General features: G+C 39.4%; 1 protein-coding gene across 1 annotated transcript in view; it reads left to right on the forward strand.

The window, feature by feature from the left end:
• The window catches only part of LOC145784602 (MAP kinase-activating death domain protein-like), a 30,017-nt gene extending 12,418 nt beyond the window's left edge, over positions 1 to 17,599 (forward strand). Inside the window, exons 17-33 of the mRNA XM_082596462.1 lie at positions 58 to 228; positions 635 to 786; positions 1,112 to 1,270; positions 1,735 to 1,888; positions 2,209 to 2,373; positions 5,375 to 5,448; positions 6,171 to 6,309; positions 7,121 to 7,186; positions 9,566 to 9,686; positions 10,324 to 10,456; positions 10,581 to 10,772; positions 11,102 to 11,266; positions 11,494 to 11,554; positions 11,935 to 12,041; positions 13,084 to 13,095; positions 13,734 to 13,803; positions 14,746 to 17,599. Coding sequence (XP_082452588.1) covers positions 58 to 228; positions 635 to 786; positions 1,112 to 1,270; positions 1,735 to 1,888; positions 2,209 to 2,373; positions 5,375 to 5,448; positions 6,171 to 6,309; positions 7,121 to 7,186; positions 9,566 to 9,686; positions 10,324 to 10,456; positions 10,581 to 10,772; positions 11,102 to 11,266; positions 11,494 to 11,554; positions 11,935 to 12,041; positions 13,084 to 13,095; positions 13,734 to 13,803; positions 14,746 to 14,864 — 2,060 coding nt within the window. The 3' untranslated portion in view covers positions 14,865 to 17,599. The remainder of the gene's footprint in view (positions 1 to 57; positions 229 to 634; positions 787 to 1,111; positions 1,271 to 1,734; positions 1,889 to 2,208; positions 2,374 to 5,374; positions 5,449 to 6,170; positions 6,310 to 7,120; positions 7,187 to 9,565; positions 9,687 to 10,323; positions 10,457 to 10,580; positions 10,773 to 11,101; positions 11,267 to 11,493; positions 11,555 to 11,934; positions 12,042 to 13,083; positions 13,096 to 13,733; positions 13,804 to 14,745) is intronic.
• The last annotated feature ends 1,562 nt before the right edge of the window (positions 17,600 to 19,161 follow it).

Here is a 19,161-nt window from a genome sequence, read left to right on the forward strand (position 1 = left end):
GCATGAGCGCTTGTTTCACCATTCCGTTCAAATTGTGGATATTTCTCTTATTTCTAGTTGCTCATAATAAAGAAAAAACAGAGGAGAGCGATCCGTTGAGCTCTCCAAGCACCAACACCTCGTCATCGACGCACAGCAGCGAAGGCGAACATTTGCAGGGCGACTTTACCAGGACGCCGAGTACGAAATCGCATGCAGAGAGACGCACGCCATTCCCCAGCGTAAAGGGTCAGTAAAACTAGTCCCGCGTGACCAGTTCCAAATATAATAAACCGTTTCACTTTTACTGGATGAAGTCCGTGTTCCAGCTAAGCCGGTTCAAGAGCTTTACTTCAATTTTTTGAGTCATTCTGGCGAAGCAATTTCAGGTTTACGTCACAGTCGGTCATAAAAACTTGCTCTCAAAGTGTAGCTACGTAACATAAGCTTACAATATAGCACAAGACCAGAAACTTATTATGCTAATCCAATGTATTGTCGCACTGCTCTCTGCTGCTAAGGCGAATCATCAGCTGGCCAAATAGGACCTTTTTATATTGCTTCGACGTTTGTAGAAGTTGAATCAACGTAAAGAGGGCAGATTATACCAGCTAGGCTTTGCAATCATCTTAGCTTCCTTTTTAATCGTCTCAAGGTCCCCGCAAGACTCTCATAGACCATCGGTCAGTAGTTCGTCACGGTTCACCGCTTTCAGCAACCCCACCCCCAACACCCACCAATCAGCAATCTCCGGCCACAAGTACTGCGACATATTCAAACACGAAGGAGAACCAGCAGTTTTTGAAGGTGTGTGAAATGTCCAATTGTCCATAGCAGTTTTTTTTAAGTAACATCTTTTGGAATGCTGTTACAGTTAAACCCTCGAACGCGTAGGTTTCCTTGCGTTCATACAACAGTGTGCGCTATTGAAAAATCATTTCATCTTCTTGTTAGGATGTTTTTAGTCACTGGTGTAATATTTGTTTTGATGAATCCAGCCAGTAAAATTGATTTTCTTAACATCAACGTCTGGCGACGTTTAAAAACGACTTTCTGCTTGGACTTATCGTGCAAAGGCTCTTTAGAACAACTTCATCTCATTGTAGTAGAACCCAACAACTTTCACCAACAGGAAATTACCCAAAGCGTCTTGGAAGGCCACGGAGTTGGTTGGTTGAATCTGAAGAAGATCCGACGTCTCATGGAGTGCGAGTCTTTGCGGCTCTTCATCCTCCAGCGGCTCAATCAGTCGACGCAAGATGAAGGGAATAAAGAATACGTTGAGGATGTGGTGAGGAATCTTCCTTAATACTGATGTAGTTCTGGCAACACTTCCTCAAAATGTGAACACGTGTTCAGTTCATTTTCTGGGTTGCACAAGTAAAGTGATGTTTGTTTTAATGTTAGGTCCATGCGTAACTACCAAGCTTTGTACAAAGGGGGATTTAAGCACAACACAAAAATGCAGTACCATTTTCACAGCCTTGGCTACGTCACCAATCAGTGACGCGATGGACCGAATTCCCTCTCCACTGAAACATGAACAAAGGATTATAAAACTGCTTACTGTGGATTTTCTACATTTTTTCTTGTGCAACAACCTTGTCAATAAAAATTGCTCTTTTACGTCAATATTGAGACGATGTCAAAAAGGAAAATTGTGCTGACTGAGATTAGAATCATTAGATTGGCAGGAGCCTGTTCTGTAGCATATCTGGCCTATAACTCAACTTTCTTTTGTTTTTCTTTTTCTAGGAGGTTTCTGTCAAAATCTATCGAGGAATGTTAGATTTACTAAAGTGCGTATTGAGCGGGCTGGAGCACACCTACAACAGCCGCCATGGCTTGGGCGGCATGGCGTCCGCCTTCACAATGCTGGAGATTTGCCGCACCCACTATTACGCTAAAGGTAACGTTTTGTAAGCTGGCTTGTGGTTTGTCTTGCTACTCAATCGATATTTGAAACTTGGGCTGCTTGCAATAAAGACGGTTGTTTTCCGCTTAGTTCGCTTGCAATGTTTTTCGTTGATTTATCAAATCATTTCTATCATTAAGTTGAGACAGCATAAAGCAATCTTTGTCCAGACGTTTGAAAATAGCTGTTGATTTTGTTTGGATTTTGTTTCTGCACGCACTTTTTTTGCATGATTTGGTTTTCTTAATTTAATCTCCACACCCACCCCCACCATGATAATCTGATCGTCGTCGAAAACCACAAATCTTGAGCAGAATTGAAACCAGCCGACCGTGAAAGTCTTCGAGGTAGCCATAGCAACCTTCGCGCCAGCCACGACGATCTTCCTCTATCGCCGCCAGGTGGCGTGGTCGAGTGCTCGCTGACCTCTGATGAGCAGCAGGAACCCGGAAGTTCCCACGAAGACGCCGAAAGCACGGGTACAGTGAAGCCAGGGCATGGCATGCTTTTGTTGACATATCTGGTCTTGCTAAATTATGGAATTGTAAGCAAGCTTTTTGAATTTGTTGTTGCGTATGTTTTGATATTCCACTGACTTTCGCTTGAACACGATGTCTTTTGATTTTATGACATTATATTTACAGCTTCGGTAGAGAGTTTGTCTTGTTGAACCATAGGATACGAAGCCGAGCAACGTTATCAATTTTAACATATTAAAGATTATTATATTTAGATTATTATATAAAGATTATTTAAAGATTATTATATTATAAATATAATAATCTTTAATATGTTAAACTTGATAACGTTGCTCGGCTTCGTATGCCTATGGTTCGACATTATATTTCTTGCATAACTCTTTGTGAAATTGCAGTTGAGGATAACCTTACCAATACCTTAGTTGGGAAAATATAGTCGTTTAGGCAACGCTCGTTGTATATGGTTTTTAAGGATGTAAAAACTATGGCATTAGAGCAGTGGTTCCCAACCTTTTTGACCTTGCGGCACCCTATCAAAGAGATAAATAGTTTGCGCACCCTGGCAAAACTGGATCAATTTTATGAGGTTTCTGTATTTCAAATAGGCCTAATAGCGCGCGTAAATAAATGTAGGCTATTGATTCAAAAGTCAGTGTGAAATTTGGGCTCGACTTCTTGCAGAAAGTTCCTTAATATCTGGGGGCTCTATTCGATAAAGCCACCCGCATATCTTCCTCGACTATAAGCAGTCGTTCTCGATTTTTAGTTTTTATGTTCGTTTATACGGAAAATCTACTCTCACATACTGTAGGTATGACGCGGAAAACTGCAGAAAAGGCACAATAGCTTTCTTTTCAACGCAAGGATATTCATTTGAATTTTTATCCAGAACTCGTCGAGAGGCATCTGCTTGTGCATAAGCTTAAAATTTCTATCGTTACGAATATCAATTAATTCTTCTTCTTTAAGATTCAAAACAATACGAGAGTCCAGTAAAAGTGGATATCTCACCAATGCGTAATTTTCCGTGGACAAGCAGGGGAATTATTTCTAAATTTTTTCTTCCAATGATTTTAGGTGCTGAGTTATTAATGAGAACTTCTTTGTTCTTCATTTCAGTGAAATGTGAAAGCATGTCAAAGTTTCCACTTTTAAGGACCACATTTGCAGTTGTTCTCTCAGTGGTTTCATTTTATCGGTTGAAGTTAAGAGAGTTTCATGCATTTTCACATTCACGTTATTTAAATGGTCGAAGCTATTTACTAAAAACGCTAATTTGGAGACCCCATTGTAATTGCAAAGCAATTCACAAAATTCCTCTTGCTTTTCAAGGCTGAAAAAAGAGAGCATTGCATCCTTCAACTCATATAGGCTAGCCTAGTTGAGAAGGAGCGATTTTCTGGCGTCAGCACTACCTGACTGCTTACTATATAGAACAGCAAGCACTGTGTTTCGCTAACCATACCGGTGTAGCCTCCACCCTAGCCATCAAGATTTTCCCAAAAACATGTGTTTCTCTGCAGTCGAGTGTAGCAAGAACTCAGCGATAGACACGTGTTTCCCCCATGAGGCTAGGCTCATCAGTACCGCACCACTAGTTCTTGCTACACTCGACTGCTGAGAAACTCATATATAGCCTACTCGTGACAATGCTTTTCCTCGCGACAACCATCTTACTTCGGACGGTATGTAGCCTAACAGAAGATTAGCATAGTTTTCTCGCATTTCCTTACAAAGCTTGGCAAATAGACGTGATTTAAGTGGTCTACTTTTGATGTAGTTGACCATTTTGACAACTTTGTTTAACACTCTTTAGGTCTGAACCTAATGTTTTTCGGACAAGAACTTCGCGATGAAGAAAACAGTGTATTGTTATAATATCACTATTTTGCTTGTTTGCTAACGATACAAATCCTTCAATTGACCTTGACCCAACCATCGGTTTACAATGGTTCGCAAACAATCGTGCAATTTTATAATCGTGCTGGGTCACACAATCCAATAATCCATCACTGCAATTTGACTTTGTGCGCCATGAAACGCAAAATAAAATCATGAAACCTGGCAATAATGATGTCTTTCAAACGTTTTTAGGGAAAGAAAAGCAACGAGTCAAAATCTCTTTCACGCTGTTTTTCCTGGGCGAGAAAACGAAGGCTTACCGCCAGCCCAGCGGCTTCCCCACTAAGCGACTCTCTAGAAAGGAGCCGGGAATAACTACGAGGCGCGAAACTTAATACGCACTGAAACTCGGTTAGAAATAAATAAATTCCGCACTTAACGAGTTAAAGTTAAAATAAAGAATGGGCCACACTATTGCAATATCTCGCGGCACCCTTGAGCATTGCAATTGGCACCCCAGGGTGCCGCGGCACCCCGGTTGGGAACCACTGCATTAGAGCCTTTAGAAATAGGGCTAGTGGCTTTTTTTCTAGGTATTAAAATACCACAACATTGTCTATTTAACTGTTCACTTGTTGTCATTATGCTATTTTGTGACGTCACGCAAACCCTGCAAACTGAGTTTGACGTTGACTACGTAGTGCTTGTCATCGCTTATTTTCTTTTTTTTAGTTTTTGCTCAGGAATATCTTGGTATGTTCATTGTTACGTGTTGTCCTTCTCAATACAGTGAAGCCTGACCTTTTTGTATTGATTCAACGACTGAATCAATGTGAAAAGAACGAATTTCGCTGGGTCTGTTGTGTTTATTTCATTTGGACTACGATTCAAATCAAAGTTTTTTTGCGTTGCTTCAACGACATCAAACCTTAGATTAACAAAAATGAAATTTAATTTTGACAATTGTTAGCAATCACAATCCCAGATCGCAAACTCGTTTTTTTTGTAATTTTGATGGCTAGGATAGCAGCATGTTACCATTGGTGCACAACCAAGGGAGGTTATAAAGTTGATTGGGCGACAAAGAAAGACACTTTGTTGTGTTGTATTTCTTGAAATAACTATCAGTGAATCTATGAGCACCTTCCTAATTTTGCAGCATCCGGGAAAAGCGAATCATCCCGATCGAAAGACAATCTGAGCGTGAGAAGCGTCCCAGCACGTCTTTCCGATGTAAGTTTTCAGATGTACAATTTATCTTCGTGTCAATTTTTATGTGATAAAACTTCTTAGTGGTAAATATTCAGTTCAGGCCACCACCCCTGTTTCGAGGGATTATAAAGCAGAGCTCCCCTTCCCTTGGACAGGCGAAAAAGGCCCAACCGACTAAGAGAACTCTGAGTAAATATCGAGAATAGTTTTGTCTTATGTAAGTTTACCAATAAAGTTTTAAGGCTTGCAACCTGTATGTTTACTGTATGAGTTTGTATTTGAAAATTGCATTCTTCAGTAATGCGCTGTATTTTATAGATGCCTTGCTTACCATATTTAAATTTAAGTTGTTTAAACCACCAGCTTAAACCTTTTCGTCTCCATCGGGCCATGGTTAAAGGTTGGGAATGTGCAATCTCCTTTCAATGGAAGTCACACTGGAGATTTTTCAACGCCATCCTAACGCAATAAACTCCCAAGCTTTAGCATCATATTTTCTTAACAAACAGCTGATTTATTCAAAGTTTTGTCTGGTTAGCCATTGACCTTAAGGCATAGTTTCGACTTTACAAGGCAGATGCCAAGATTGCAGCATCTTGTCGAGCTGAAAAATGTCCCTTCAGCTCTCCTACTTGGTGGGGCATACCGGCATACTCGAGCGAATGAAAACGAATAAGCTGGCATGATGTACTAAAATGGTGAAATCTTACATTTATATCTGGAAATGTGATTTTTTTCTCAAGGACTCCATCAGCATTGCTTCCGATGCCGCCTCTCATGGAGACACCAGTGAGCTTCGTTACAGAAACGGGAAGTTAGTGAGAGTTGATTCAGATTTTGGGGAAGACGAGCAAAGAGTCTTCCTCTATGAAGGATTACTCGGTGAGGAAAGAGATTCCAATTTTACATACATCTCGTTGTTTTCAAGACGCTTCAATTTATTATTTTTTATATTGCTAGCTGGCATAGCATGTCCTATTTGCATTGTTTCAACGTCTGCAGATGTTGAAGCAGCGTTAAAAGGACGGTTTGGCTATCTGGCTTGTGTATGCAGTATCTTTTTCTATTGCTGTGAGCTGTCAAGACCAATGCTCCATTGCAACTCTCTTCAAATTTTTTAAGCTGTGGTTGTCTTTGGACGTTTTTTGTTGTTGTCAGATCTGCTTAGAGCAATCTTGGTTGGAATTACTTTGTGAGAGTCTCTTACAAGTTAGCAGTTGTGAAGAACAAATGGCAGTTGAGAAAGTGACAACTGAGCTAGCAACATTTCAGTAAATGGCTGAAAGTTGGTAAATGATGAAACTGAGCAAGTAGCAACTGAACAAGCCGACACTTGGCATGTCACAAGTCAGCAAATTCAGTTTGGCAAGCGATGACCATTGACCAACCAGGTCCGATGCTTGGTGAAAATCTCATTTGCTGACTTGGCAGTAGCTAAAATATACTTGCTGAATTGAAGCACTTGCTGAATTGTCGCATGCCGAGTGGTCCGACGACCGTTAGTTAACAATCAATTATTAACAACATTTATTTTTATTTTGGTTATTAAAACTGAAATTTTGTCAGGCCGCAGTTTCACATATTCAGCACTAAAAACGTGATTTTTTAGTACTTAACCACCACTAACCTAATGTCTTTCGTTTGCAAGAAAATCAGAAAATGTTTAATTTATTTTCTTGCTTTACTGATGAAGGGACCTCAAAGCACTCCTTCCTCATGCAGTTGGAAGGAGCAGCCCTCGAAACCACCTTTAACTTAAGTAAACAAGCATGAGCCCGCACTGTGTCTGCATGGTTCACCCCTGTTTTGTGTTTTTCTTCAATTAACAAACGCTGGCATCATTGGTGGTATTCGTTGTGTTATCATCATGTTACGTCGTTTTAATGTCTTTTTATGCTCAGACAGTCCTTTTTACGTTGATATAACGTCTGCAGACTTTGAAACAATTTTAAAAAGGAGTGATTTACTAGCTGAGTTGTCCAGATGTTGATTTAACAAAAGCGTTTCTTGCATTACTCCACCTAAGAAAAGATGTTCATTTGTGTTTGTTGATTTTTTTACGTTGATTCTACATATGGCTATGTTTGATCGTCGTGTAATGATGGCTGACTTCGATCGTTCACTCGATCATCAAGGGCGATTTTTCTTACCCAGACCTCAAAATTCGTCATTTTTACGTTGACTCAACGCTTACAGTCGTTGAATCAATGTAACAGTGACGGTTTTGCGGTCTGGGTAGTTTACAAATTCTGTTCTTTTCACATTGAATCAAAGCTTTTCGAGACCGAATTTCAGTGCAGTGATTTCAAAGCTGCTTGCAGTAGGCATTCACGTACTCGCAAAAAATCACTACAGTTGGATGCTTTGCTTTAAAAAGTGATATTTGGAGCCTATCACTTGATATTTGGCTGCTTTGTGAATACTTACTAGTAAGCAATTGTAAACATCCCAATCTTGTCACTTTCATCGCAAGCCACAATTTTATCTGATTATGGCGCGCATGCACATTGGTGCAATTAAAGCACTCAAACTTAGAACAGAGATTCAAGTACCGTCGAAAAGCGTTCATAATTACATAAAGATTTTATTTCAACGTTGAAAGGATACAAAAAGCCAATATTCTTATGTTGAAGCGTGCATTCCGATCGAAGAATTTCATTTGAAAAGATTCTCAAATGCAACATAATTTTCTCTCCTAAAAATTGCTTTGTAACAGACGAGGCAGCAACCAGTTGAGACCGTGAGAATAAATTTTGCCATTACTTCCGGGTGTAATGAATGTGTGTGCGGGTGGAGCTGAATGTGTTTACTGAAATATCGAGGAAATAACAACAGCGAACGTTGCTTTACTCACATCATGCCGCGCAAGACCAAATGTCAACCGCATTGTGGCGTTAGCTGAAATCCACTCGGAAGCACTTCGTTCTTAACGAGAAAGATACTATCTGTGGCACGACCTGACCTGGTGTCGAACCCATGTCCTTCGACGCATAGGTGTTTACAACTGGCTGCTTTATTTTTAATGTGTCTTGTCTTCTGATGATTGTGAGAAGTCTTGAAGTTAAATTCTTGAATAACATTTTTATTCCAATCTTGTGGTTATTTTATGTTAAAGATCCGTTGGTTTCACAAACGTGATCAATTTTGTATTTTACCTACTTTTACGTTGATTGCTTAAAAATAACTGGACTGTCATCAATCGAAATATTAAGAGTTGGATGCACCAACGTTTGATCATCCACCGAATAAGCAAATCTGCTGATTAAGCAACTAATGCCACGAAGTTTTTTTCACATACATTAATCGTAATTCACAGATTAAAATCGCCGACTACTGATCCGCCGATAAACTTTGTTCAAATTGATTTTCAATTACCTTATCAGACGGTTAGCTTATTCCACCGCTTAAAAGATCCGCTGTTGGTGCACCCGTGGTAACAAACTGACGTCAACTGCAAAGCAAACACAATCCGTCCTTTTTACATTGATTTAACGCTTTTTGACGTTTTACCAATGCAAAAAAACTGTTTTCCTGTGTAGATGTTTACTCACCTTCATCAAGCGCTTCGCTTATCCATGACTAACTTCGGCTCGCCTGTCACTTGTTTTTTACGTTGAGCCAACCTCCGACGTTGAATCAACGCAGAAAAGAAACGTTTTTCTGGCTTGTTTTGACACGGCGAGGGTGCCTGGTTTATATCGTTGGTTTTTTGTTTGTTTGAATGTGTTAGCTTGATTTCAGTTCAGAATCCTTGCAATGCTTGGGCACAGCATGCAGCAAGCTGAGTAATACAGTTTCTTTTTTCATTTCATTGCTTCATGTCCATGTGTTTAAACAACGCATATATTTGACTCCTGCATTTCATTTTCTAACTGGACACTTTCTTCTTTGAGCAATGGAAGGTTTCAAAGATGCATTTTATCGTATAACTCAACGTTGACTAAAAGCAAACAATTATGATGTTGTACAGCGAGTTGCTGGCAGACACTTTCCCAGTCAGCAAATCAGCCTTTTTTACATTGATTTAACGTCTGCGAACTTTAAATCAATGTAAAAAAAGGGCCGATTCGCTGTCGGTGGCTTTTTATTGATCGACTTTCTGCACTGGCAATTGCAACCTCCTTGTGTTTGCGTTTAGGCAAGGATCGTTCATCTCTCTGGGATAAAATGCAGTTCTGGGAAGATGTCTTCCTGGATGCTGTTGCTATGGAGCGAGATGCTGTCGGGATGGATCAAGGACCAACAGATATGATTGAAAGGTCTTAATTAACTAACACATTTAAGCTGGATTAATTAAGGTTTGAGACAAGGTTTAGAGGAGTGAACGTACTGGTCGGAGATTACCGATCATACTTTTATTGCAAACGTAATGGATTTGAGACAAAGAGATACAAATTAATACAAAGCAAAATGTTCGCAATTGGTTTGCCGAAGGTGTTTCGCTTTCTTGTTCTGAACTGCACCACATCAGAATAAAGACACATCAGAACAAAGATTTTTAAATTGAAACTCATAAATTTGCCATGAACGCGCGCACTTTTGGAAAAAAAAACTATTTTAACAATCAAAGAATCTTGAATTATTTTAACTGAATTGATAGCATGACTCAAAATTGTTTCAAGAAAATTTTAACTGTTAGTGTTACCTCCGTTTATGGCTTTGGCTTTGTAAAGCAAACTGACAATCTCTTTCTGCAACGACCGCTAGCTACGAGTGTTTTGAACATTCAATTGACATAACAATTTCATTTGAATTATCTCAATACCGAGCAGTTGCGTGGAACAAGCTATCTAAAAAGCTGTCATTCTTCTACAAGCCAGTAATACATTACATAACCTAGTCACGCGATATAGTCGATCTCCAACTTCAGGTGTTCACGCGTCATGTTTTCTCAAGGTACCGGACCCTTGGCAGCAGCGAGCGGAAGAGGCTGGAGGATGATGAGGACCGCTTGTTGTCAACGATGCTCTACAATCTTGTGTCTTTTATGGTCATGATGGGAGTGCGACTGACCGAAGTTAAACGGAAGGTAATATTTAAAAAAAAGCATAATTGCATTGTTTGGTGCAAGAAATGGAATACCTGAATTTTGCAGACATTGAATCAATGTAAAAAATACTTTCTTCAAAATTTTAATGCGTTTCTCATTTCAGGTTCGTCGGTTGCTGGGGAAGTCTCATGTAGGCCTGGCTCACAGTTCAGAAGTGAACCTTTTACTCGATCAACTTGGTTCAGTCAAAGGAGAGCTGATTGATCTGAAGCCGTGCGGTAGCCGCCACATACGCAAGCAATCGTTTGTCGTTCATTCTGGCACAGATTCAACTGGAGTTGTGCTGTTCATGGAGGTAGGAATCCTATGCCTTTGTTTTATAACTTTATTGTGTTGTTCAGTTGTCGTGTGAATAAGGCAACTTCTGCAGACATTGAACCGATGTAAAAACGGCTGATTTTCTTTTTGGGAACCTACAGTTGAGCATAGTCTTCACTGAAACTAGCATCGTTCAAAGTTAACCAACGATAAAATCTCACTACAAACCAGTTTTGCACTTGACATCTGTTGTGCATTGGCACATCTATTTCGATATGACGGCTGGTAGTGGTAGCACTTACTTGAGGCCTCCGAAATATCTCTCACTTTTTATCATTTTAAAACAACTTTCTCATTACCCTTTAGATATGTGATGACGCAATCATCCTGCGAACCGGGTTCGGTACCATATGCGAGCGGTGGTGGTATGAGAAGCTGATCAACATGACCTTCTGCCCCAAGACAAAAGTGCTCTGCTTGTGGCAGCGGAAAGGCCAGGAGACCCAACTCAATAAATTCTTCACGAAGAAGGTAAGCTACCAGTTGCATCTTCCAATAACTGGGTCAGTCTCGGAAGGTTCCTCACGAGAATTTTGGCTTTGGAGGTTTGCATCCTAGCCTTTCACTGAACTAGGGTTTTGACATTGAACCTAAATCCTTAGTTAATGAATGAATAGAGACTTCAACGGCCTGGTTTAGCCGCTGTAGCTTTTTATTACGTTGTAAGAAAATCTCACTAAACTGAATGTCTTGTGCAGTGCCGGGAACTGTATCACTGCGTCAAGGAAGCAATGGAGAAAGCAGCAGCAAGACACAACGGTGAGAGGAAGCTTGAATACAGATAAGCTATCCGGCTTTTGATTCAATTTACTTCTAAATATAATCTACCTCACCTAATGAAAAAAGTCGGTAGTTTCTGTTATTACTCGTCCGTCTCTGTCGCTGCATAGCCCAGTAGTAAGAGCCATGGTACGGCACTCAAAGAGCGCTGGTTCGACACCGCTCAAGAGCATGCTGCTGTATCTTTGGCAAGACACCTAAAGACATGCTTGAAGGAGGATACGAAGATTGACTTCCTTGTCTTTCCGTCCACTCAATGTAATTCTTCAAACGTCGGTCGTAAGCCTGGATGCGACTAAACATAACCCCATCTTGTTTGTCTTTTTTTTTTATCAATGGAGTTTTACTTTTCGTCTCAGAGCCGGAGTTAGGAGGGGAATTCCCAATTCAAGACATGAAAAGCGGCCAGTGCGGGTTACTCCAGGTCACACTGGATGGTATCAACTTGAAATTCGCATCTAGTCAGGTAACGCAGGGATAGTCAGTAAGCATCTGCTTTATTGATGAATAAGTTCTTTTTTATAAATTCTACATCCGACAGCGATAAACAACGTTTTACTGGCGGAGTATACCAACGATAACGAGATAACGTTTCAGAGGAGATATAGATGTCCGTGAATTTGGGTCATCAAAGAAACGTTTACATTTTTCTGGAAGTGGAACATAGCCGTCACAGTTTCCCGTTTTCAAAACGTAAACTCTCGTATGAGAACCTTGTATTTAATGATGTAAACAATATGAAAATAACGTGAGCGCATAGCAGCAAAGCATTCATCGTTTTGTTTCGCCCCAGCAGCGAATTATACCTTTTTGCGTTGATTCAACGTCTACAGTTCATAAAAAAGGTTGATTTGCTGCCTAGGCAAGTGCTTGTTTTCTTGCAAGATTTTGCTGATGTTTTATGTGGACTTGGCAACGCTGTGTGGTTAAGGTTCATGACGTATTGATCAATTCGTTGGCCCAACAGTATTATTGGTACTGACAAAATATCGCCTTATGATTCGAATCTGAAAGTATTTTGTTTTCGAAAGTATCCGAAAGTATTTATTTCCGAAAGTATCCGAAAGTGATCATTTTCTTCTTAAGCCAATTTTATGCGTTGTTCATCACGCCGAACCGGCTCTCATCACCTGGCAACACAACTCGGCTACTGTTGATTCGAGCAATGGCGGTACATGGTGCGGTATTCGAAAGGGCGCCGGTTCGACACCGCTGATGAGCATGCCGCTGTGTCTTTGGCAAGGCGCTTAAAAGCATGCCTGAAGGTGGACACGAAGATTGGCTTCCTTGCCTTCCCGTCCACTTAATCCAAATTTTCAACTACCAGGCGTACGCCTGGAGCCGATAAAAAAAAACTCCATTATAATCTTAATTACTAAAAGAGATTGAAACGAAATCCCTAAAAAATCCAAATAATCACTTAATGAACTTTATCTGCATGAAAGCAATTGTGCGGCGTTTTTGTGATGATTTCCTTAACAGTTTTCTTTTTTCACGCTTTTTCACAGGGAGTGGAAAAGGTATTTGGCACGTGGTTGTGGCATGCTGATACTTGTTGTGTATTGTGGTGTTTTTTGTTTGTACATGATACATGTTAGTTGCTCGAAGGAAAAAAAACGCAGCATTTTCTAGTCAGTAGATTGCTCTTTCAACTGCACAAACTCCACATGTTTTTGTATTGAAAATGTTTAATTTTTGGTGACTGGAGGCTGGAGCCGTGACGTCATGTCAAACAATCTTTCATCTTTGCTTCGCTTTCACGTCCCGTGACGTCAAGCTGAAGTAAAAATGAAGGAAAACTTTTGTTACTTTATGGCATAGTTGAGTGCTTGGTGATGCGTCAACGCCAGTCATCATATCCGCAGAGCATGCTTTATAGTTCTAGTTGGTACAAGTCATTCTTCAAGTTTTATTCGCTACTATTGCATCCGAAAACATTGTATAATTTCACAAATTGCGTCTTTTTTTACATCGGTTCAACATCGTCAGACGTCGAATCGAAGAAAGCGTAACCACATTTATAGACTCTTTTACCCTTGACCGCAACACAAAAACACGTTGAATCCATGCAAAAAAGACGAATTTTTTTTTCGAGTTGTTGTATGTTTTGAGTTATTTAAAAGCCTTCGCTGACAATTTGTTTCATATTTTCTCAAAGGTTTTTCTTGGGTTGAAAACGATACGAAAATGCAACACTGTCAAAGGAATATTCATCTTAGAAGAATATAGTGAGTCGCTTTCCATAGAGCTTTTATTCCTATTTTGAATTTGGAAATCTCCTAGCACTTTTATAACTTTTACGGGTTTTATTTTTATTGAAATGATTATATCTTTTTGTTTCAATAGTATCAGACTTTCCAGGCCATAACCTTCGAAATCCTATTTGTTTTTATTGCAACTTTGAATTTGCTTTATTGTGCCAAAGGCAAGCAAAGCAATGTTGTGTGGTAGAAGATTTCCGTTGAAAATGAGAGGAAGAATTTATACTAGTTGTGTGAGATCTGCAATGCTGTACGGAAGTGAGACATGGTGCTTACGGGAAAACGAATTGGCGATTTTAAGAAGAACTGAGAGAGCGATGGTGAGAGGCTGAGAGCAATGTGTGGTGTAAAGCTGATGGACAAAAGGAATACCGAAGAACTTCTGAGCTTGCTTGGGTTGAATGAGAGTGTTGATAAGTTGGCAAAAGCGAATGGAGTGAGGTGGTATGGGCATGTTTTGAGAAGGGATGAAGATGATGTTTTGAGAAGAGCGCTGGAGTTGCAAGTGGAGGGTCATAGAAAACAAGGAAGACCAAAGAAAACATGGAAAAAGCAAGTTGAGGAAGAAAGCAGCAAGGTGGGCTTGACAAGAGAGGACGCGCTAGACAGATCGATGTGGAGGCAGGGTGTGAAGACGATTGCGGCACTTGGAGGTGAATCCGGCCACCCCGGTAACGGGGACATCACCGGATTAAAACTGGACTACTACTACTACTACTAATTAATGCATTTTACATGCTTACAATAAAAAAATCAAGTATCTTATATAGAAACAACGTAGAAAAGGTGAAGTTGCTCAAAATACAGCAAAGATACAAAAAAAGTACAAGATAAATAGTATAGTTTACTTTGCGCAGAACATTTTTATCGACGCCATATTTTGTTTCACGACGCCATCTTGTTTTGCAGATCGTGACACGGATGAGGTCACCATACACAAGTTCAAGTCAGCTCTGGCCAACGAGATATGTTACGCCGTCTTGTGCTTGTTCTCCTACGTGGCAGCCGCTAGAAGGGCGGAAAGATGAAATTCAAGCCTATCAAGTTTTTCGTCGCAATTTTCATCTCTTGGTGGCCATTCGTCTGAATTACGGGGCTAAAACGTTTCGTAAGACCTTTTTTGCACAAACAAAAACAAACCCTGTGTATTTGAGTAAAATCAATTTCTTTATCTCCGTTTACATTTTCTTTCGAATCTGAATGCTGCTCAGAATTTCGTCCTCTATTTTTTTTTCTGCTTATCAATTGACATTTAGGGGTTGGCAACCATGACAAAGCAAGTGGTGCGCTTGCTCATGCATTCACTGTTTGAGAAACAACTTAGAGGGGAGTTGTTTCTTTACTCAATTCGAACGTGTTTGCTTCAAGTTATCGTTTCGGAAGTAAACAACAATTCGAGGTCGGTGTCTTCAACTGTGTTGCTTTTAGGGTTAACAAAACAGGAATATATTACGTGTACTGTAATACTTATAATAATACTAATAAGTAATTATCATGCTTATTGTAATACTAACGGAAAGCCACAAGTCCACGGAGGAGATTGTCTTGATTAGGACTACTTCTGATTTCCTGGTAATCAAGGTCTCCGTACTGGTCGACCCCGATGTTTCGGGATGAAGACCAGGCTTTTTTTAAACAAAATAATGAGAGAGAGAGAGGGGTAATCACCTTAAACCGCTCCAGGTTTGATGATTGTCAAGGTCCCACACCTTTTTCAAAGTTGTCTGGCCTTTTCTTGGCCATTTTTTTCTTGAAACGAATGCTTTCAGGATACTGGGGCTAGACAAGAATGGTCAAAGCCCAGAGTTTCATTCTCGGAATCTCCAGCACCCCTATAGCTAAACATGATTTTCAATGCAAATGTTCTTAGAAAAACAACTTGCTGATATTTTTGTTTATTTTTTCCTGTTCAGGGCATGTGGACAGTTCTCTATCTGTTTGATGTTCACTTGTAGAGTTGTTGTTACTGTAGTTTAGCCATGCGAGGTGTTGCAAGCGTTGTAGCAATCTAACTTGTTCCTGACTAGTAAGGTGTCACATACGTTTATCTCGTTCCCAGGCATCAAAATACGTCCTTTTTCAATTGATTAAGACGTTAAATCAACGTTAAAGGACAGGTTTTGTTGTTTGGGACATTTTCGTTTGCAAACCAAACCTTTCACGACGTTATATCAATGTAAAAAGTATCTGAACTTATTTCCAGGCCAATCATTGTAGTAGTTATTGAGCTCGTGTTGTAGAAATTCAAGTCTCTTTCGCGTTGTTTTTGCACTGTGTTCGTATGCTGTCATTTGCACGATTGTAGTCTGTGCTTTCCTTTTATTGTATCTTCTCTACGTAGCTGGCATTGCAAAGGGCTTCTAACCAGCTCGTAATACCATCGCTTCAACGACGTTACTTTGATGAGTTTTAACGTTTGATGACCGGGTAAGATGAAAATTTCTTTATTTGCCTCAAAAAACCTAAAGGTCATTTTTGATCTCACTTTAGTTTCGTTGTTACTTTTTTCACTTGATGTGTCGATGTTTCCGCCTTGCTTACGTTTGTCAGATGTCGTATAACGTATATCAAGCGCAAATTCGACGTAGTATACTGACTGGGCTTTTGAGTGCGCAATTACTGTATTTGTGCAATCCGCTTTTTGAATCATGTCAACACTATTAACCTACTTCCGAATATCTTATATTATTAATCCATAATTTGCATGTTTTAATTTTTCAGTTTGTTGAATTCCACACCACCAGAGACCCAACCAATAAGCCACTTTCTGTAAAGTGCAAACCATAACTCAGTTTTCACCATTCTGCAGCAACACCGCCACATTTTGTGTCGCTTTTAAAAATCCAAAGTTTTACAAAACAAATTGTAAATTTGTAACCACAATCCAACACCATTTTGATGTTACTAATTAGATGTTGCGAAAACTGTAGGAGAGACTGCCCAGACAGCAAAATCCGCCATTGTTACATTGATTCAGCGTCTGCAAACGTTTAAGCAATGTAAACTGACGGATTTTGCTGTCTGGGATAGTAGTTTAGGGTGATTTTTCATTTGATTCGTTTGGTGCTAAGCATTACGTTGTTCAGCATTATTGTTACATCACAGGCATAGAAGCTCATATGTTTTGTTTTAACATTCCATACCAACTTGCAATAGTTTTTAAATTGAAACTGCTTTTAATCATGTTTGTTCTATTTTAGCTACCACATTGTTTGAGGGATACAATTCTATATTTTAACTCCGAGAAATATTCGAACATTCGCAGGGAAAGATGAAAAATTGTGTTTATGGCAGGCATGACTTGACTCGCAACTATTCTGAAGAAATGTTTTTAATGTTTTTCGGCCGCCGATTGTAGCAAGAGTAGACAGCGACGGTCACCGTGCTTTGCCCATGAGTCTATTGCTGTCAATTCTTATTACAATTGGCTGCCGAGAAACATATAGTTGATTGGATGGTCTAAATGTCCAGCGTGGAGGCTACACCGATATGGTTAGCGAATTGCAATTGCTCGCTGTACAAGTGAGTGGAAGAACGCTCCCTTCGTCACAAAACTTTTTAAATGTTACATCTTTCTAATTATATTTCGTTGCGAGATTTTGTGTTGGGTCAATAGCACTGTTCAAGCTGCGGTAACGGGTATATGGTGTAGCCTACTGTAGAAAAAAATGCACCCTGTATCTTTCGAGCACAGTGCATTAATTTAGCCTATATATTGTTTAATGTGGTGTTTTTGTCTAATAAAATTAGCTCGTTTTGTGAATGTTTTCGTTATTTCTTGTGAGCAGCGACCACGCAGCAGCATCAGTCGCCAGGATAGTTGAGAGGATAATAAGGCCCCGGTGCCAATGAGAACTCCGGGCCATAAATCAAGACACAGAAAAACGCGCTATATCCAAATAATACACTGCGGTTTCATCAAGTTTCTGAGCCTCCAGAATCATCGGAGTCCAAAAGTACTCCCTTTCAATGCTACTGTCCTTGAACGTTGGCACAAAATCTCCTACATTGTAGGCTATCATTTTCACTATGGTGGTCAGAAATAAAACTGAACTGAGACAAACTTGCTTGCTTGCAGTTTTGAGATGTAATTGAACCACGATTTATACAGATTCTGGGCTGGTGAAGTAAGCTTACTTGTAACAATGATTTTATCTCTGAAGACGTTAAACCAATGTAAAAATAGGGATTTTGCTTGCCGGGTTAATAACATACGTCTGAAGCGATCATTATGCACTTTCCTTGTGTTCGCTAAACTGTAGCAAATTATTTTTAAATAATTCATAAGTTCCATTTAGATCACTATTTTAAAATCATGTTGTTAATAGAAATAAAATGAAACTCGTGTAGATTTACTTTGTGTTAGGTAGAAACAAAATAGATAAGTTTCCAGCAAAAGAGAATATTTTGAAAGATACAGGCCTAGATTTTCTCTTGTACATGGAATTCATTGCTTTTCCACCAGCAAAAGTTGATGTTTTCAAATCCTTTCAAAGTCCAGCGAGGTTGAAATGAGGCAAAACAGAATCTTACTGGCAAGATTGAAACGTTTCAATTCAAAAAATCTTGTGACATGTAACTTCAAGTTTTTCGACCACAAAGCTTATTTTTTCAAAGTGAATGAAACAGACTAAGCAGTAGGCTATAGACTTACAGCAGATCAGTATTGCGTAATGGGAGATGATTTAGGTTATGTGAGGTATTTTAAATTACAGAAAGTCTATTTTTCGTTTTTCACGCAGCGATATTCAAATTGGTTAGGCCTATAAAGGCTAATTCAAAAGCAATCGCATAACTTCACGCATTAATTTTGATCGACTACAAAGGCCACAAATAGAAAAAATATTTTTTGTTCCATGCTAACGATCGCAAAGTTTATATAAGTGAGCGTTGAAAAAAAAATTATCTTCCAAAAATAAAAAAATGAAACCTAAAGGCAGGCGCCGAAGGTACATGCTATATGTTTTATTCTTGTATTTAAAACTTGTTGGCAGTAATAAAGAGTTACTCGATGATGACAAAAAATAACAAATCAAACGGAACCCCAGACATCGACAAAATACAAATCTCAAAAAAATTGTGATAAGAAATATTGTAGCATTGTTGGCAAGAAACGAAACACATAAGCGAGTGTGATTGTAGAACATAAGTTCATAATTCTAGAATATCTTCCAAGGCCATCCAGCGACGGTCGTTGCTTGCTTTCGTTGAGGTTGCAGAAATAATGAAAAGTGAAATTATGCAACACACAAGCAAGCCCGTAAGCTATCTATTTTGAATCGAAGTATAAACCTAAATTTCCATCACACTCAGAATCAAAATGCA

The sequence above is a fragment of the Aplidium turbinatum genome, chromosome 15, assembly GCF_918807975.1.
Source record: "Aplidium turbinatum chromosome 15, kaAplTurb1.1, whole genome shotgun sequence".
NCBI lineage: Eukaryota > Metazoa > Chordata > Ascidiacea > Aplousobranchia > Polyclinidae > Aplidium > Aplidium turbinatum.